General features: G+C 42.3%; 1 protein-coding gene across 1 annotated transcript in view; it reads right to left on the minus strand.

The window, feature by feature from the left end:
- LOC147441568 (WD repeat-containing protein DWA2-like) overlaps positions 1-4985 on the minus strand; it is a 131016-nt gene extending 126031 nt beyond the window's left edge. The window contains exon 1 of the mRNA XM_086483155.1: positions 4826-4985. Within this exon, the coding sequence (XP_086339281.1) occupies positions 4826-4873 (48 nt within the window). The 5' untranslated portion in view covers positions 4874-4985. The remainder of the gene's footprint in view (positions 1-4825) is intronic.
- Positions 4986-21512: the final 16527 nt, after the last annotated feature.

Genomic DNA, 21512 nt, shown 5'->3' on the forward strand with positions numbered 1-21512 from the left:
TACCTCTCATTTCTAATGTTCAGGCAAAGCTTGAAAAGAAACAGGAGAAGGAGACTCTCTCGGTCCTTTTTTCTCCAAAGTACGACACATTTTTTGCATGTTAAAGATGTGATTGTTTACAAGGATGATGGTTTAGATGATGATTTTTCTAGTATAGCTAACCTCATTGTAGATATGATCAATCACGAAGATCTAATCTTGGCTCTCGAGTCGAGGTCCAAAGAAATCACTCGGGAAGTATTTTGTGTTTGCATGATTAGTCAGCACGCATTGTTGGAGTTTCTCATTCGTGACGGTTTCTTGTATTTTCCTCATCGTCTTTATGTGTTCCCTTTTCATAGGCATGCCGTATTGTATGATGCACATGATTCACTCACGAATGAGCACGGATGTATGCGGATCACTCTCGAAAAGACAAAAAGTTTGCATTCAAGGAATTCAGATTGTTTCCCGATTGTCCGTTTTGTCAATCGCTTTTACATGTCTCTTCCTTGGCATGACACAGTCTTAGAACGAGCACAAGTAAGATTGTCCATCAAGCATCGGCATTTCCGTTGTGATTTGCCACAGTTGATAGGTTTAGGTCGAAAGGTTAAGATTCGATCCCACTTTTTGCACGTGTTTGATGAATGGTTTGGCACCCCGTCACTTTGTTCATCTGCATTACATGCACAGCCCTTTAGGAAAAATAGTATTTTCCCAGTTACTCTACACGGAATGGGTATGATTATGATTTTGTGTTGAACATGGTTTCAGAACTTTTTCTCCTCGGAAATTCTTGAAGGTGGACATACGTCCATAGACACAGTTGGAGCATTGAAGCCGCTACAGATCACTTTGTGTCGCTTTCGACGCGGCCCATAGAAGCAAGCCTTGTAGACCTTCATGAAGTTCAAGTATCACACGACCCACGTATCAGAGTGGGCCGGCGAAGCGTTCTTCGCACGATTCCAGGGGTTGTTGCCGCACTCCCTCGAAGCCATGCAGCTCGGTAGCAGTACCTCACTTTGAAAAGGAGGGGATATCACGTGCACATCTATGTGCATGTGGACAAGCTACTTGAGTTCTAGGGTTCTGGTCAGCTTAGGAAGTGTTTTGGCACCTTTGTGAGCCATAAGCAGGCCGTACATGTTCAAGCACTTCGAGTAGTTGCATATCCTCTTGTTGCACACAGCATGATCATCAGCATGACATTCAGTACCCATCATGAGCATTTTACAGTGCATAGAACCCATTTCCCAACTTACTCATTTTTCACTTATTACTTAATAAGTGACTTTGTTGGAAAAGTGAGAAGGGAAAATTTTGTTAAGTCTCTATAAAAGAAACCTAGCGCTAGCACTTTCTCGCAGAAGAGGCAGAAGAAGTTCCAGCAACTTGCAATGCACCTTCTCAGCCTTCTCAACTTGCAGTGCACCTTCTCAACAAGACCGGCAGGAGGCCCTAGCGTTTTCAGTTTGCAGATCCTCTAGCGTTTTGCTACAGATCAGCCTGGCGTTTTTCAGTTGCAGACCTAGCCTAGCATTTTGTAGTTTCCGGCGTCAGATCAGCCAGCACATCAACGTTTTCAGTTTTCAGCACTTGACACTGCAGATTCAGCCCTTAGCCTCGCAGATCTCACCTACCCGCAGCAGATCCTCGCTGTACCGTCGAGTCAGCCATCGTTTTCAGATTCAACCCACTGTCCACAGATTTCAGCATCTACTTTTCAACGCATCGTCATCACGTCGTCGCCATCGCCGTCCTCGCTGACACAGTGTCAGAGATCAGCAAAAAGTCAGTGTTTTGCAGATTTCAGCAGTTCAGTCCTAGCTTTTCACATTTCAACCCGTCCTCGTCGTTGTCATCATTGTCGTCGACATCGTCGGCAAGTCCATTGCATCTAGACCATTGTACCAGATTTGTGCAATCAATAGCATAGTGCCAGACCTCTCTCACCATAGAGAGGTGGCCCTTGGAAGAGGGTTTGAGAACCGTCTAGTGTCGTATTCCTTGGAAGAGGGTTTGAGAACCGTCTAGTGTCGTATTCTTCTCTCTCTCTCTCTCTCTCTCTCTCTCTCTCTCTCTCTCTCTCTCTCTCTCTCTCAGCACCTTCATTCACAGTAGCATTCACTTTATTTGTGATCTTTGCACTCTCTCACTAAAGGAACGGAAGGCTCTCTCTTCCGTAAGTAAAAGGAACCCTTGAGCACAGTTCGGAGCACTCATCTTGAGCAATATCAACATTCACTTCCTCTGCACCTTACAGTTTTGGACCAAGAGGAGCAGTTCAAATCCCAAGTTAGATCGAGATCTTGTGATTGACTTTCAATTTGACTTTCTTTTGAAGTTTTTACTTTTCTAAAAAAACGATTGACTTTTAAAACTATGAAAAGCAAGTTTCTTAGAAGCAGGTATCAATAAAAGAATAATTAGCGAAAGTCGTTCTAAGTTCAAGCAATTGCAGAACTGGAAAGTGCTCCTCCCGCTAGTTGTATTCTTTGTCAAGATCAAAATAAAAAAAATACTGAAAGGGGCCAAGGTTTGGGGCCAATACTTCTACTATGCAAATCTCTAATGGGATGGCACTACATGCCAACAGGAAAGAACAAACTGAACAGACTTTCAAGCACTTTAAACAATTGAACTGAAAGAGATAGACTTCACATGAGACAGAGTGGTGTAGTTCCACGATCAGAGTGCACTGGCTCCAAACTGTGGCGCCCCTTTCAGTATTTCTTTATATTGCTTCAAAGAGGTACACACGCAACTCTCCTCAGCATCTCCCGTAGGTATAATGCCAAAGAGTGAGCTCATAGCACATATTTAGAGGCCCTTGGCCATCCAAAAGTAGTCACATGAAAAGCATCAAGACTTAAAGCATATGGTCCCAAAAAGTAGCACCCAAAGGGCTGTCTGTACAGAGTTGCCACGTCAACAACAGCAAACGCAAAATGCAGAATTCCGTACAGTTACCACATTACCAGTCTTTTACACAATTTGTGTGTGTGTGATCTTCTGCTTTATTTTAGGCCCCATCAGACGGGGTGCAATAAGTTGGATTCGGTTAGGATTTAATAATCCCAACCCCTTGTATTTTTAGGCCACTTGGCAAGAACCTGTAAGTTTATGAGGACTTCTTTTGCTCCCTTCTTCTATTAGGGTTTAGGCCCCTTGGCCGGAACCTGCAGGTTGGCTAGAGTTAGGTTCAAGGAGTCCTAACCCTTTGGGTCTTCAATGACTTGACACGTCAGCAGTTTGTGACACACGCCATGTCTACCATGTGGATTCGCTCTCTATCTCAGATTCAAGTTGTGTTGAAGTATTAAATTATGTTCTAGTTATGTTCTTCAGTTGGCCCAAGGTGCCCTCAACGATTATAGTGGTGTTAGAACGTCAGCCATTTGCTTTTCCGACAAGCGAACCAATTCCACAACAGTCTACAATAGAAAGCTATGGAGTTGAGAGAAGAAGAAACAATAGCAGAAAGAGGAGATGAAGAAGCAAGAGTTTGCTTCTGCACTAAAAAGCCCAAAAGCATGCTTTTTGACGCTTTTTGTGTTTCAAAGACCTCTAAAAATCTCTTCAACACACAAGAATTTGGCTATGTGACAGAGTTGCACACATCAGTTAGTAGGATGGAGGAGGATGGATTTAGCCGCATTTGGGAGCATAGGGTATGGAGATCCACTCTTACGCAACAAGAAGAACCACTTGTTTGAGATTTTGACTAAAATTTTGAATACCGTTTGAGGATACTAAATAGGTTTTCTTTGGATTCGTTTGACCTTGTTTGGGTGCCTGCGATACTGGTTTGAATGTTGGTTTCAATGTTGTTTAATGAACCTCTAAATGGCATAGGTTGTGGTTTAAGGATCGTTTAGTTGTATATGGAATTCTCTAAACGACGCAGGCTACAGTTTAGGGATCGTTAAGTTGTATGTGGAATCTTATGAATGACGCAGGTTGCGGTATGCAGATCGTTTAGTTGTGTATAGAATCCTCTGAACGGTGCAGTGTGCGGGATGGGCATCATTTGGCTGTAACTAGAATTTAACTTTGTTCGAGTAGATTGTGGTGTGAGCACCATCCAGATGGGCCAAGTTTATGTTTTAAGTCTTGTGATTGCATTTGTAATCATCTGTAAAAGCATTTGTGAAGCATATGAATATGATGTATCAAAAGTTTCAACTTGGATGAGATCTACGGTCTCAATGCATCAAGATATCTGTAAGGGATCAGTAGGATCTAGGTGTGGTTACTGACATCACTATGCTAGGATATCGATAGATTTGACAAGGATGAGATGGCTGGATAGAATCCGATTAATGAACTGGATTTTGTGTGATGCATGCTAAAGAATGTATTGTCTTGTGTTGATGGTCATTGACTTGGGCATGCTCAAGAATCGGATTGACTTTTTGCAGGTGTAATCGCGGGATTACTTTTTTCCAAAGGAGAGGTATGTCATAAAAGTGATGACATGGCAGCCTCAAGAGAAGAGGAAAGAAAGGGTTGCAAGCAGCCAAGTCCAGCACCGATGGTTATTAAGAAGAACCAAAACTGGGAATACGGATAAAGATACAATGAGGGCACTCAGCATATGGTCAAAGAGATTGATGACGGTTCTATAAAACGATGGACTCCACCATTGAACCTTCAGATAGTTGCAAAGCCCAAAACTGTCATGAACATGAAAAAAGGCTACAATGACGGCACCCCACTCCAGACTAGCAACGTTGATGAGCTCATTTTTGTCCAGATCCATTCCTTTCAAACGAGTGCTGCGTAAATTTCAGCAGTCACCCCCCCCCCCCCAACATAACAATTGAAATCAGAAAAATACCTGATATTTGACACCGTAAGCACTACCACCATGCGTTCCACCCTGCATCCTCTCTCTCTCTCTCTCTCTCTGTCTCTCTCAGATCTGCCTGATACACTTTTCTTGAGCTACGTGGGTGAGCGCCCCCAAGTTGATTAAAAGTAAAAAAGAAAGCCCTTCTACAATATTTCTTCTTTTTTTTTTGTTCGACGCACCAGAGGGCCCACGGCTTCGTTTATAAGTGGCACGGGGTGAGAGACGCGGGATCGACGGCAGGGGATCCTTATCGGCAGCAAGAACGATTTGGACCGTCGGATCGACGTAGCAGGGGGGGGCAAGGTTTTATATCTCCAGGCTCGCCATAAGCACAACAACGCACGTCAGTGCAGGTGGATAGGGCACGGGCCTGTGGAGTGGGACGTCGCGGGTTTGAGAGTCACAGGCGACGCAGAAATCCCTATTTTTTTTTCCCGCATTGAGATGGATCAACGGCCGATTAGATCTAGCCATTGATCCCTTGTCTTACCGTGACACTTATAGACGAGGGGCCCACGATAGGAGGTGATTATCCCTTCCAAATATTAGCCATAGCCATGAAACTTGGTCGGGCAAGGGTCGCGAACCATCGGGCAAGAGCCACGTGTACGCATTACCGTGGCCACCTAATTGATGCACCATGTGCGAGAACGACGGAGAGAACTCGTAGCAACTAGCTAAGAACCTCCTCCTCGGGTGACTCATTGCAAGAGGAGGATGCACTCGAGTGTCCAAGGGCAAGAGCCCTAGCAACGTGAAGACCAGGTGAGCACAAGGTGTCCCTCTAAAGGTGACCCAACGGGGGAATTGAACCCACAGCGTAGGTTGAGAGGCCAAAGCCTTACAAGATAATTAAACAAGATCAAAATGGCTTTCTTTTTTTATTCCTCATCAAACATTAATTGAAGCCTCAAGATTTTAGATATCAACAAAATATAAAATTGTAACATGTGCGAATATTAAATCTTTATGCAATGCAAATAATATTCTCTCTCTCTCTCTCTCTCTCTCTCTCTCTCTCTCTCTCTCTCTCTCTCTACACACAGCACCCAACATGCCTCAAGATAAAAGAGAGAACATAAACTATACTAATGGTAAGAAATTACTTAATTTTGGTAAATGCCTTTAGAATGTGGTTTCCAAAAGAGGCTACTCCTGAGCCATCTCCAAGTGTCCCATTCAAAGTTGGATTCACAAATTGGCATTACCACCTTATCAAGCTCTTTCATCACCATGTAGACTAGTAAGCTCGGGGTGCAGAATAGCTAGTGAAAGACCTAGCCCACCTTTTCATGGGATGCCAGGCAATCAATGGCATGGCTGGGAAAATATGCAAGTGGATTCAAAGGACATGGCAAATTAAGTTCTTAAAGACTGATATGTTCTTTGGTAGTAACACGTTGGGAAGCCCTACTCTTCTTGTCTACACTCAAATAATCAGGTACTACTTCTTTCACCATATTTAACAAGCAAGGAACCACCGCGTGTTTGAGGGGGATCTGGCTGTGGCAAGCTTTTGTGAAATCATACAAGAGAGCAGAGTGACGATCCACAGGGTCAGAGGCAAACAAGCCTCGGAGGACTGGTCTAGAACAGTACATGTCATGATGACATCTTGTAATAAGTAAAGCCTAGGAGTAGTTGTGGTTTCTCTGTCAAGCAGAAACTTGTAATCCTTTGACCCTCAAGGCTTGATCTGAGCTCAAGGTTGGTGTATATTTCTGATGTTCTTAATACTATCCACTCACAATTGTTAGTTTTGCAAAAAAAAAACTTAATTTTGCGAAATCTCAATCAATCAAACAAATTAATCAATGACATAGTGTATTTTATTGATTGAAACCAAGCCCATAATATCTTCACAAACAGCAAGGTGAAGGCTCACACTGGCATTCTAAAACAATAAATTCGTGTGTGTGTGTGTGTGTGTGTGTGTGTGTGTGTGTGTGTGTGTGTGTGTGTGTGTGTGTGAGAGAGAGAGAGAGAGAGAGAGAGAGAGAGAGAGAGAGAGATAGAGAGGATCCCGTGAAGCATCCCTGCACAATGAACTTTGCAGGACATGTAGGTGAAGCTTTTGGCAATTCAAACGGCTTAGAAAGATGCCAACCTACTATGAAGATGTTGCTCACAATTTTTAATTAAAGCAAGGTAGCAAATGTTGTCCTGGTAAGAATTTCGCTCACATTTTCATTTATCCTAATCACACAAATCACCATGATGAATCAATTTTCACTGTCCTTTATCATAATGACAATGTGATATCATTTACAATACTTTGTATTCAAAACAATTGGTATATGTTATAATTTGAATTCCTTCAAATATGAACCACTTATGTAGCCTTGAATTGAATAAATTGTTAAAGAATATCAATGATACATTAGGTCTTCCCAATCTCAGAAAACATCTTTCAAAATATATATAAGTGCATAAGTGAAGGGTGAGTTTAGGAAATGAAAAGACAGATGAAGATGGAAAGTCAAGGACAAATGAAAATGGAAAGTCAAAAGACCTTTAGTGTCCATATAAATAGGTGTTTCTTTGCTCTTTTATTTTTTCTTTAGCGTTTTCTTATAAGTTCTCTTTAGTGTTTTCCTCTCTCTCTCTCTCTCTCTCTCTCTCTCTCTCTCTCTCTCGCGCACGCGCGTGCGTGCAATGTTGTATTCATCTTTCTTAGGTAATATTGTTGCAAATCTATGTACTTCGTCATTGCTTGTCATTATGTGCTATAGATTAACTCATTTTTTTTCTTGTTTTTGAGTGGAATCTTTGAATTAAGAGCACCTTTTGATAACCTTTTAATTTTTTTGATACATAACTATGACATAACATTGAAAGTATTTGCATTATATAAGGAATACCTTTAAATTTTTTTGATACATAACTATGACATAACATTGAAAGTATTTGCATTATATAATCAAAATGTACGTTCAAAAGTTAAAATTTCTAAACTTGAAATAATACCATTTCACTATTGCAAAATTCAAGGAGGTTTGAGATTGATTGCTAATCCTATCTATAAACTACCCATTTTCCTATTGTGCGTGCTTCTCGCACCTTTTGTAGTTCTACCTTCTTCTATTTAGGTCTTCTGTAAACCAAATTTTAGTGTCCTTGAGAAGCCTCAATTGCTCAAGGAGCTTGATTCGGTCCGCCTTGGTTTTGAAAGTGAGGATCGCATGGTTGGTGCAATATTCGTATATAAGGAGGTGATTGTTGCTAGGTCCCAGTGTATCATGTGGGTTGTTGTTTGGATACGGGCAAAGCCTCGTGGAATTTGAGGTCTCCCTCCCCTTTCCAATCACTTGGGAGCTTGCCGATGCAAACATTGAGGGTGGCATCCTCTTGTCGTTGTTGGTCACTTAGCGTGGATGCCACACGGTCTTCAACTTTGTGGAGGATGACCTCTTGTACTTGATTTTTAACCACCTTTGTGAGGGTGATCGCTACTTCTTCCTTTGTTTTGTTGAACTTTGTTTCCATCTGTTCCATTTCTTCCTTCTTGCGGTTCTCCACTATGGTAAGCCGGCTCTCAATGGCAATGAGCCTTTGTTTTAGTTCGACGTTCTCCTTGCGGAGTCTTTCGACTTCATTCTGAAGGCGGATGTTACTGTTGTTGTCCATTTTGGGGGGTGTTGCCACGACCCTAGCAAAGGTTGGCTTGCTTCGGGATGAGGCCCAGGTGGCCATGGTTGTTGCTCAAGGAGTGCCCCAAAGGGCAATTTTGGTCGAGGGGTGAAAAAGGGCTGAATAGTAGATTCGATCACATTCGAGTACACATTTGCAGGCGGAGAATAGAGTCGAGGGTGGAATACAAAATTGGGGGCGGGAATCTGTGGGTTGAGTCACGCTTGTTAAGGGGGCGGGGCTGTGGCTCAACGCCTCCCCAAGGGCAGCCCTCACCCAGAGAGAGAGAGAGAGAGAGAGAGAGAGAGAGAGAGAGAGAGAGAGAGAGAGAGAGAGGCTTCAATCACTGTGACAACAAATACCACATGCTAGTCAAACATGGAAAGCATTTATTTATACTCCCCATAAACCAAGCTTGACCTTCAAGTCCTTAGTGATACACATTCTAAAAGTCATCATCAAAGACATTTCAAATTGTACCTCAACCAACCTGAACTAATACAAGGATTTTTCCTTTTTTCGAAATTGGGGAGACCTATTTCTGAGTAAGTTATATTAATAAAGTAAGCAAATAGCAAGTTCCCGTCATGCCCGTGCCAAGCCATGACAGTTTTCCATTGTCATGATTACATCGGTTGAAGGGGGAGCCACCCCATGGCAAGAGATGAGGTCATGTGTTTACACAAGAGAGTCAATCATAGCGACATCTAAGGCCTTATTCCACTCATCTGAGTTAATCTGTCTCCTGTTGTCAATGATTGCCTCCCTTCTTTCTTGGATAATCTTTCTTAACTTAGTTGTTTCCAATGTGCTCTCAAATATATGAATGTTCCTTGCCTTCCAGACTTGATGAAAATAGTAATATCTCACAATTTGCGTGATGATGAGAAGTGTTTGACTCTTAAACACATTCCCTCCCAAAAAAATGTCATTCTTGAATAATGCTATTTTCCAAGTTTTCTAGACCCATTTGCAGATTTTACCAGCTAAGCCACAAATCACGAGTCACTCCTTGAATAGATGAGTGAGGTCTTCACTAGTCGATCTGCATTGTGTACATATATCCGATACAATCCCCCTAATTCACACCTTCATCCCAGTTGGCATGGCTCCCCATAGAACCTTCCATATGAACACCTTCATCTTATGCGGCCAAGGGGGGCGACATATTCCTTACAACTATCTCCCACCTTGACTCCGGCCAGTGCTTGCCCCTACAAGATCATCCACTCTATAAACTTTATGTCAAATATTACAAGGGTGTATTTTTTTCATCCATATGTAAGTCACATTTCATATGTCTTAGCCAAGTGCTAAAAGACACCACCGTAGGTTTTTTTCTTGAGAACTTTTCTACTCTCTATTCATCATCATATGAGAAAACATTCCAAAATATAACCAAAACCTAAGAATGGTCATCCCTTTTCTTTTTTGGTCAAAACCCACAAATGTGAGTGGATTATATTATACAATTTTCTTTCATGCTCGTGATGAGCCATGACAACTATAACGAGACATAACTACATCGGCTGACAGGGGAACCACACCAAGGAAAGGGAGGAGTTCGCTTCTTCACCCTAGCATGTTAGTCAAAGGAGTCTGAAGGTCTTGTTCCATTCATCAGATCTTGTTTGGTTCCAATTGGAGATGATCGCCCCCCTGATTTCTTAGATTATCTCTGAGAATTTAGTTGTTATAATGGTGTTCTCAAAGATGCATCAATTTCTTGTCTTCCATACATGTTGGAAGTAGAAAAATCTCACTACTTGTGTAATGATAAGAAGCGCTTGGCTTTTATATAATTTCCCTCCCAAGAAGAGATCATTCTCGTGGAAACCAATTTTCTAGGTTTTTTGAACTCATTTACAATTTTTTCCCACCAGGACACTAACTGTTGGGCATTCCTTGAAAAGATGAGCGAGGTCATCACTAGCGGATCTGCATTGCGGACAGCAATCCAGACTAATTCCCCTAGTGAGAACCTTCACTCCAGTTCAGCAAGGCTCCCCACAACACCTTCCAAACAAAGACCTTCATTCTATGCAGCCAATGCAGGTGCCATATTTTGTTCAAAACTGTTTCCCATCTTTACTGTAACCATTGCTTGCCCCATAATTTGTTGAGTGGAGAGAACCATTCCTTTGAACACATAAGAGAGAAGTACACTCCCTTGGTTTGTGGCTTCAAAAACTATCTATTCTTTGGCCACTACTAGGCTTTCCACTCAATCCTGGAATCACCATCTGGCAAATACCACATGTTTAGTTGTTCCAGGGCTCTGCTGAATAGAAAGCTTTTAGTCTCGCTGAGGTTAAACTGAGACTAGCTAGTTGGTCTATTCTTTTCCAACAAAATCTATTGAAGTCCCAAAGGTTGCCAATATGTTTTATACCTTTGTTATTAATTTGTCTAGAAAATTCCCTCCAAAAAGGGGTCATAGAAATGCTTACAGCCTTAGAGAGCCAAGGGGACCAATGAGTCATGGAGTTGTGGAAGTACCTTGCCAGCTCTCCCCACTCCAAAGACTCTGTTTCCTTATAGCATTTTTGAAAGAGCTCGCATGTCGGTCCATCAAGTTTAAGGATGGCCCAATGCGGGGAAAAAAGCTTATCGTGTACGTCCAACCCTTTCCACATGCCACCTTTCAAGCATAATTTAGAGTTTTCCATCATAGACTTGGCCATAATGGCCAGGCCTGGTCTGGTCTTGGTTAGTCAGTGTCACCACAAACTTAGCACATTGGGCCTCCGCATGGATGCTAGGGGTTCAGAATCCCTAGACTGCCTTGCTCCATTGGTCTTGCAACTATCTCCCAACTAGCCCATTGCCAAGGCGTAGAGTCGTTAGTGTTGTTTTTCCAAAAGGAATCTATTCACAGGTTTCAAGAACTCTTTCCAGTTGCATTTGGCTAGTTTAAGAAGTGGACCATTGGAGGCTATATACGATAGCATAAAGGAGTTGATGAATTTAATTCTACTTCGGAAGGGGAGAAGCACATACTCCCACCTTTGCATCTTGGTCCTTAACTTCTCCATAACCCAAAGGAATCTTTGCTTGTGGGTGATATCCACCCCTAAAGGGGCTCCCAAGTGCATGAAGATCTCCCCTTTTGACACAATCTCCCCGGTCCATAAGATGGATCAAATGTGTCATTCCTAAGAATGGTCATCCTATATCTGCCAATTATTCTTGAGAATATTACATTATGTCATTGACCAAATTCAAGAGTTGAAGATGAAGTCCAAGTCTTATCAAACCATGTCACATGTTACTAATGTATGTCATGATGTCCAAGTACCCATTAGCATAGCTTTCTCTTGTAAACATAAGATAAGTTGTGGTCACTTGAGGCATAGTTATCAATAAATTTTTGATAGCTATGCCTCAGCCATGATCACATAAGACGTAGTAGTGGAGCACAATACAACTATGCACGATGTTTTGTAACTATGTCAATTTTGGTATAGTTACATAATGTTATCACCAAAAAATTTCAATGTTTATTGCATTTGTAGAATTAAGTGACAAAATAAATTGTAGGCCTACATGAAGGTAGTGTGATTGGCTTCAGCACTTGCAATGCACCTATTCTCTCTCTCTCTCTCTCTCTCTCTCTCTCTCTCTCTCTCTCTCTCTCTCTCTCTCTCTCTCTCTCTCTCTCTCACTCAAAAAACGCAGCCGTTTTTTGACCTAGTAGACAGCAGTCCACTCTTTTGATCATAACTTCTTCATCCGAACTCCGATTTGGGTGATCTATAGCCTCAATCGAAGAGCACGAAGTCCTCTACGCATTGATGTAAAGACAGAAATTTTCAGAGTTATGGAAGGCATTTCTGTAGCAGCATTTCCGAAGTGAACAGATTCAACAAAATTGATTCTCATCTCCTATTTTACATACAATGTCTTCCGGCACTCGCAAGGGTTCTTCTTCTTCAACAAGGTCCACAACCATTGTGGAAAATGATCCAAAATCTCCTAAGTGTGGAGATAGCAACACAACCACCCAACCAACGACATCGGAAACCATGATCATGGCGTACTTGGTATCATTGCAAGAGACCGTAAACAAACAAGGCGAAGACTTACGAGCACTTGCAATGAAGAATGGCACACTAAGGGTACTTGTGGTTGAGAATGAGAATCTCAAGAGGACACTTGAGATGCAAACAACACGTTTGATGCAACTTGAAGAGGAAGTCAAGGAATGTAAACGCTCTCTTGTGGACTTGAATGCTTTGAAGGAGCGAATGAGCAAAGTAGAGCATGACCATGTATTGAAAGAGGAGAAATTTGACACTATGAGCCGGGATGTATGCGACATGAAAAATTGTATGCACGAACAAGTCTTGGGCTGATGTATGTGGTAGCAATGTGGTTTCTAATTCTTCACTCATGCAAGCTATGGTTCAAACAAAGAATGTTGAGAATGTGGATGTGGAGGAGTTGAAGGAACGGGAGCGACGTTCCAAGAACATTGTTATTCGTGGAATTCCCGAAGAGAAGTTAGAGACACCTCCTTCTCTTGCCATTGTTATTGAAGATTTCTTCAAAACCCACTTTGGCATGTCCGGAGTTATGGTCTATGGAGCACATAGAGTGGGGAAGCAAGGAGCTCCTCGCTCGGGAGAACGGCCAATTGTATGCACCATGCCGGATGAGACCAAGCGAAAGATTATCCTTGATAATAGTTGGATCTATTTGAGGGATACAAAATGTTTTGTATGTGAAGATCGCACTATTAAGCAACAAAATATGCGTTGCAAGGCATATGAGGAAAAAAATAATAAAAACAAGGAGATCTCTTATGAAGAAAATGTGCCCAAGGAGGAGGCAAGTCTCTCAAGAAAATAGGAATGCGTGACCTATGAGACCGAGTTACAATTGAAAATATGCTTTTGGAATTGTAATGGATACCCATGGAATGCGGGGGTTGGCATTGATGAACTAACAAGCAAAGCCGATGTTGTACTTCTTGTTGAAACTTGGGAGCATGATACACAAAGGATTAACGGCTTGGAGGATTACAATATACATTCATTAATGTGGTCAAAGAATCTCAAGCAACGAAGAGGACAAGGAGGGTTAGCATGTATGGTTAAGAAAGGATTGGAAGATTTTGTATCAATTGTGAAAGATGACAAGTACAAACGTTATGTATGGCTGAAAATTATGACACCAAAAAGAGCACCCATTTTTGTAGCCGGTTGCTACATTCCTAATCATGATTCTCCCTTTTATGCTTGCATGGATAAAGATCAACCATTTTCTGATTTGGAAGAGGACATTGCTTATTTCAAAGGTGAAGGTGATGTTATTGTATTTGGGGATATGAATGCTCGCACAAAAACATTGCAACATGATACTCAACAATTTGATATGCCATACATTTCAAGGGAGTTGGAGGAAGTTCACTTGTATGATCGTACTTCAATGGATGAGAAAGAGCCAGATCACTATGGAAAGTTACTTTTACACATGTGTAATAGCACGGGTATGCTCATTGCCAATGGTGTATCTTTGTGGAGTGGAACCAATGGATTTACATGTAGGAGACATAATGGGGATAGTGTGATTGACTATATGCTACTCTCTGAATCCATCATGTATCGCATAAAGAGTTTTATGTTTGGTCAATGGACCCCGGAATCCGACCATCGCACCTTATGTATTGACCTTTCATGTGGAGAAGCAACTAAGCATGATAATCTCAGCCAAAGGAAAGAGAAGTTATCACTATGTATGGATTTCAAACGGGCACCAATGTACATTGAAATGGTTGAGAAAAAATTATGGATGACAAAGCTTCAATGTGATGCACCATTGGAAACTAAATGGGAAGTCTTCAAGAAAGCTATTTGTTCTTGTGCAGAAGAATGCTTTGCCATAAAGCATCTCCATGGTATCAACAAAGATAGATCACGCAAAAGGTGGTTTGATAAAGAATGTCAAGATGCTCGAAAGTCCTTGATAAAGCTTGATGCAACTATGGACAAAGACAACTATCAAAGTCATTTGCATACGTACAAGGCATTGATTCAAAAGAAGAGAAGAAGATGGGAAGTAAAGCAACAAGAATTTCAAGTCCAAGAAAAGGCACATGCATGTGGAAGATTTTGGAGAAACTTGAGAGGCAAGCGGGTTGAGAATTTTGGTAACTTGAGTCTAGTGGATATGTACACACATTGTAGGCAATTATATGAGCAAGCAAATATTGAAAAAATGCCATTTTATGGTTCACTCCCATGTATGCCGTCTTTTTTTACTATTGAGGATGTATGCGGTGGGCTTGAAAAGTTGGCCACTCGCAAAGCGGGAGATCTTCAAGGTATCAAGCCGGAGATGATCAAATGGACGGGAGATTTTACCATGAGTGGATGTGTGATATGTTCAACCTTGCACTTCAACATGGTATGCCTTATGATTGGAGTACTAATTGGGTTAAGCCTTTGCATAAAGGAGGGGATGTAAAGAATGTAAGCAACTACCGGACTATAATGATTGGGTCTCTTATGGCAAAGTTGTTTGGGTGCATAATGGAGATGAAATTGAGTGATTGGGCTGAAGAGAATGACAAGCGTGCAAAGGGACAAGCGGGTTTTCGTCGATTCCATAGCACCATTGATCATCTTGTCACTCTTCGTGTTCTCATGGAGGAAAGTCGGTTGAAAGGCAAGCGATTGTATTGTTGTTTTGTGGACTTTAAGAAAGCCTTTGATATGATTCCACGTAACAATTTGTGGAGAAGGATGGAAGAACTCCAAGTGCCAAGTGAGTTTATGCTTGCGGTTTCTCGAATCTATGAGAAGGTGATTTCTCAATTGCGCATGGGAAGAGAAATTTCAGAAATTTTTGTAAGCACTATTGGGGTTAAACAAGGATGTCCATTGTCACCAACTCTCTTTGGTCTATGCATCGATCAATTGGAACAAATGGTACTTGACTTTATGCAAGAAGAAGGCATTGAAGAGGTCAATATTTGCAATGCAGTAATCATGCTTTTGTTGTATGCGGATGATGTAGTGCTTCTAGCACACACTTTAGAAGATGCACAAAAGCTTATGGTTGTCCTTGAGAACTTTTGCTTGCATAGTGGGCTGATTGTAAATGAATCCAAAACAAAGGTTATGCTTGTGAAAACCAACCATAAGGAGAAGCCATGCATTGTGTATAACAACGAGACACTTGAAGTTGTTGAGAGCTTTAAGTACCTTGGTCTTGAGGTTCTATCCAATCACAAGTGGCATGAATGTGCTATGCGTCGTTTGGAAGCGGGAAAGAGAGCATATTATGCATTTGAGAACATGTGTAATGCGGGAAACATCAAGTGTTGGGTTCTCAAGAAGTATCTTTTTGATGCATTGGTGACACCGGTTCTTCTTTATGGAGTTGAAGTGTGGGGCGGGAGCATCTCAAAGTCTACTTGGAAAGAGTTTGAGAATGTCCAAAAGCGTTGTCTTACAAACTTTCTCCAAGTTAAGACACAAACACCATATATGCTCCTACTTCTTGAGTCGGGATCTCTTCCAATTGAGGTTATGGGCATGGAAAGGGTTGTGGAGTACATGATAAAGATGCGTCAAAACCCCTCACATCGACTTCCTACAATTGCATGGGAAGCAAGCAAAAAAGTTCAAAAGACGCATAAAAGCAAGATCTTGAGCACGGGATGGATGCAAGACATAAAGAAGTGATTTGGGAGATGGGATGCATTACACTTGCTACATGATGCTTCAATTGACTCTCAAGTGAATGAAGCTTTTCTACAACGCCAATGTATTACGGCTTGGGAGAAATCCGGTGGGTCACGCTTCATACATTACACCACCTATATTGCCCCCAACTACAAAACCATGTTCTTCGCTGAGAGAGGAAACCGTACTCACACTTACATGCTTGAGCCTATTCCCTTGTCCGCGATACGCACTATCGCAGCAATTCGGCTTAGCTCCCATTTCCTTCGATGCGAGATAGTGCATTGGGGCAATGGAGAAGAGTCAAATCGATTGTGCACATTATGCTCACTGCAAGTTCGAGAGTCTGAGTACCACACACTACTAGAGTGCTCAGCTTTTGATCACATCCGAACTTGCTTCTCTCACATTTTCAGCCATAACTTAGACCTACACACTTTCCTCTCCCAGCCAAAGTGTGGGCTCTCCATTGCGACTCTCATCACTACAATTTTGGAGCATCGAGAGTCACTCATCAGCCATACACATACTACATCACATGTAACTTTGGTCCCATAGGTCATATTTGACCTCCGAGGACGATAATAAAATCTATCTATCTCTCTCTCTCTCTCTCTCTCTCTCTCTCTCTCTCTCTCTCTCTCTCTCTCCAACAGTTGCCCAACTACTCACCTCCTAGGCGATAGCTACAACAAAAAGGCAAAAATTTAGGTGCATGTGACCATGGTGACAATCGTTGTTGCCTACTATTGTGGCAAAGCAACATAGTTGGCTTGGTTATGAGTTTTGGATAATAAGGCTTTGTGTGACCATGCTCTTACCTACCTACTTCTACTGAAACATAGACACAATAGAAAAGATTATATTTCCAAAATAAAAGAATAATGCACATACCTTAGTAACCCTACATTATAGTCCATGGCATTCATTATAAGACCTAGGGTAATTGAACCTGAGATCCTCCTCCCTACCACCCCTTATATAGGCTAGCTCCTAGCACTTGCCCTAAGTGGATCCCCAGTCCGCATTGGTCCAGCCGGCCCTTGGCCTAGGTCCTTGACCCCCTTATATAGGCTAGCTCCTAGCACTTGCCCTAAGCGGATCCCCAATCCGCACTGGTCCAGCCGGCCCTTGGCCTAGGTCCGTGACCCCCTAGGTTGGGCCTTGCCCCGTAGGACCCTTGTCCTGACATTACTCCCCCCTTAAGGAAGAGTTTTCATCCTCAAAAACACAAGTAGTAATATCTTCTTAAGAATACTGATGTTCTCTTTATTGACATCCCGTAAGTGAGCCAGTTGTCTGTATGACCGATAATTGGTGCAGTGAGGAGGTTCAATGAAAACAAGAGCAATAACTCGATTTTCAACATCGTTGTCCGTTTGCAACCACTTGGGTCGAAATGGTAACTCCAGTTATAACTCACTCGAGTACTGGAAAGGAGTAGCCACAACTAAGAGTCACTTGGGTCTAAATGGTAACTCCATTTATAACTCACTTGAGTACTGTAAAAGGAGTAACCACAACTAAGAGTTTTCCAAAGGCATAACCAGTTTTCAGATCTTCTGAAGGTACTAGAATAATGTAAGGAAACCTTGGGGTAACTTTCCATGTAGTTGTGAGCCAGATTTCCTACTCGCCTGAGTATCTTGAAAAGTCCGTAGATAGGGAATGTCCTCGTGTTAGAATTCTGAATAGTTTGGAACACAAAGAACTACATGCTCATCCCTAATGAAGGTTACTTGACAACATACTTTGTCAGCACACCTGGTAAGTCCTTGACGTATAAAAGTATTGACACAATCTCCAACCCCACCACAAGAGGCGTTCAAAGTCGAAAATCGTACTTAAGCAAATTCTAGAATAGGGAGAAAATCATCTATTCAGAAATGCGTTGTGCTAACGTATGCTCTTAGCAGATCCTTTAGCATAAGATTTCTCTTTGTAATCTGCCTATCCCCTTGGATAACTGATAGTACTGAGGTGTGTTTTCCTCACGGTTTAGAGATAGTCGTCCCAGACGACTCGTAAACGGTGAATCACAATAGCGTATAACATTGTTGAGGAATCAACAATGTCCGGAATAACCGTCGTGGTTAACTTGAAAAATCCACAAACACCCAAACCGAGCCATGACCTCTGTTGGTGATTAGTAAACCAAAAAGTAATCTCATAGAGATAGTGCACATAGAGTGCAAAATGCTTCATAAGCAACAACCTGAGGAATATGCATGCCGTTCCAGATCAGCCTTTGCTAAACATTAGGGCCCATAACACCTAGTGTGCATGCATTTAGCAAGAAACAGATCCGTGTTGGGGTATAAAGCCCAATGTTGTCGCCCAGGTAAGTGGGTGGGCCGCCAGGTATGTACACATATTCTTTTGTAAAAACCTAATAAGAACTCACTATGCTCTACACATTACAGTAGAGCGAGTTCACCATATCGTCGTGCTCTTCTTCTTGCACTCTCTCTCGCGTCGCACTTCTGCTCGTACTCCTTCAACTGGTATCAGAGCTCAGATCGAGGCTCGGGGCAGCATTGCAGGAGGCTAGAGTCACCAACTCAGATTGGAGTGCAATTCGACAAGCGAAGACACGGCCCCAAATCTTGTGGGCAAGCCCGAGGGGCTTGGTGTTGTCAGAATTTCATTCTGAGGTCATCTCGGCCACCGTTCGGCTTCGACAAAGGTCTGCGCAAGCCATTTTCGACTACGTGGTCTCGGTGGGTGTAGATCCGACTCTGCAAATTTGGGGTTTTCGGCCTACGACTACAGGTGCTCAGGATATCGACACTCCCAGAGTGTTGATTTGTGGCTGTCTACACATCGAAGGACGGCTCACAATTCTTGGAGGCGTGTCACATACAACACGGGCGCATCTACACACAGACTGTAGGCGACATCCACTAGTTCATCAGGTAGCTTGTGTTTGCTGCTTGATATTCCAGATTTCATTCTGACATTGCAGGTACTTCCACATGGGATGTATTGTCAGAGATGATGTATGTTTGTTGAGGGTTTGCTGGCTGTGAATCACGCAGCAAACAACCGCCGCAGCGGTTACAGCATATAGTGCGAAATTTGTGGATGTATGACTTTGTGGGAAGTCTATGTACTGTCAGATTTACTGCAGCCTTTGTTGAGGGTCGAGTGAGGTTTTATTGAGCTGGGGGATTCTCGAATGTTGAGATCCTTTCGGTGATACAGGTCTTGGAGCGATCCCTCGAGCACCCTTAGATAGGCAGCTAGGATGTATTGATTGTGAGTTAGATAGTTGGGATTGCATCTTTGCTTTACTGCCGTTGAGGCATTGTCGCAGTCTATGCTTATAGGACAGTGACAAACAGTACAGGTGCAGGACAGGTTTACCCGCAGCTTACAGTGTCATAGAGACAGTGTTTTTTGAGCTGTTTTTTGGTCTGTTTTTAGTACACCAGAGCCATTTTACAAAGGAGACTCTGCCAAAATTTCTGCAGAATCTGAAGCTTTCTTGGTTCATTTGACAGGTTGATATTGGTTCAGAGGTCAGTTTACAGGGGAAACTCTGCCGAATTTTTCCCAGAAAAGTAAACTACTGTGAAGCGTAGCTATGGCTGGATCACAGGACATTGCTCTTTACAATATCAAGAAGCTGGATGGAACCAATTTCCCATTGTGAAAGAAGCAGATTTGGCACGTGTTGGTACAAAAGAAGCAGATAAAACCTATAAAGCTCAAAGGGATAAAACCAAAAGATATGGACGAAGATGAATGGAGCGAAATGGATGAATTGGCACTTTCTACCATTATGCTGACTTTGGCAGAAAGCGTTTACTTCAATGTAGCAGACGAGATGTCGGCTTATCAAGCATGGTTAAAGCTGAGTGATCTTTATGAGAAGCAGAGTGCAGCTTCACAGGTATACTGGCTTAAGAAGCTTGTTGACTTGAAGATGAAAGAAGGGACACCTATGTCCAATCATCTTAATGAATTCAACACAATCTATAGTCAGTTGTCAGCTCAAGGTGTCAAGTTTGATGAACCTGTTAGAGCTATGTTCCTGTTGATCACATTGCCGAAAAGTTGGGACACTTTTCGCACAACTTTGAGTAATTCTGCACCTCCAGATGGTTTGAACATAGCAGGTGTAGAAGGAAGTCTGCTTACTGAAGAAACCAATAGAAAGACAATGGACAAAGGCAAAGGAACAGCCTTAGTTGTCAGGGGAAGGACCAAAGAAAAGTACAAAGGTGGAAAGAGGAATCAGTCTCGTAGCAAGTCCCGCAGTGCTAAAGGCAAGAGTGACAGATTCAAGAAGTAAATGTGACAAAGACTGTTGCAGAGGATGACAGTCTAGTGTCAGGAGACATCTACTTCTTGAAGAATACAATGGACTCAACTCTTCTTACAGCATCTGATGGAAATGCACTGAGTGACTGGATTATAGACTCAGGGGCATCACTTCATGTGTCTCCAAACAAGGAGTGGTTTACCTCTTATGTGACCACTAAAGATCATGTTCGGCTAGGCAATGGGCAGACATGTGAGATCTTAGGTGTTGGAGATGTTCAATTGAAGTTTCAGAATGGCTCTTCTTTCACGCTGAAGAATGTGAGACATGTTCCCGCAATTACAAAGAGCTTGATCAGCACAGGTTTACTTGATGATGCTGGCTACGTCACCACTTTTGGACAGAACACGTGGAAGATATCCAAGGGTTCTATGACAGTAGCACATGGAGTAAAGTCTGGAGGACTTTACATGATTTATGTATCAAATGTCTCTAAAAATGTAATCAATGTAACCGAGCAGCCGAACGTTTCTTTGTGGCATAGTCGGTTAGGACATATGTCCAAGAAGGGAATGGAAATCTTGTCTCATTCTGGTTATTTGCTTGGCTTTTCATTTAATGATTTTGAATTCTGTGAACATACCATGGAGTCTAGAGGTAGCACACAGTTGAGACAGCATGGCTGTTAATACGAGCTAGACTTCTGACTTATGTGGATTTCTTGCTCTCACTATAGCACTACGGCGTGTCTATGGACATACTTTTTGGGGTAAGACCCAGCGGGTGATTGTTACATCACCCCATAGGCATTAAGGATCACAATTTGATCTGCATTAAGGATCACAGTTGATCTCTCCCAGTTATACTTTCAAGGAAAGAATTCCGCAATCTATCAAACGCGGTAACGGACGGACACACTTTCCAACTTGATTCCAATCATTCTGTACACGGTTCCCTATGTTGGTTACCGTTGTCAGGAGTTTTTTGGAGCAAGGGATTGCGCATATGTACATATACATGCATGGTGCATCAAATAAAGAATCGCCCATTTTTTAGAGCCAGGTGGTTACGTGGGGCCCACATG

This window comes from Adiantum capillus-veneris, chromosome 15 (genome assembly GCF_014529385.1).
Source record: "Adiantum capillus-veneris isolate H3 chromosome 15, ASM1452938v2, whole genome shotgun sequence".
NCBI lineage: Eukaryota > Viridiplantae > Streptophyta > Polypodiopsida > Polypodiales > Pteridaceae > Adiantum > Adiantum capillus-veneris.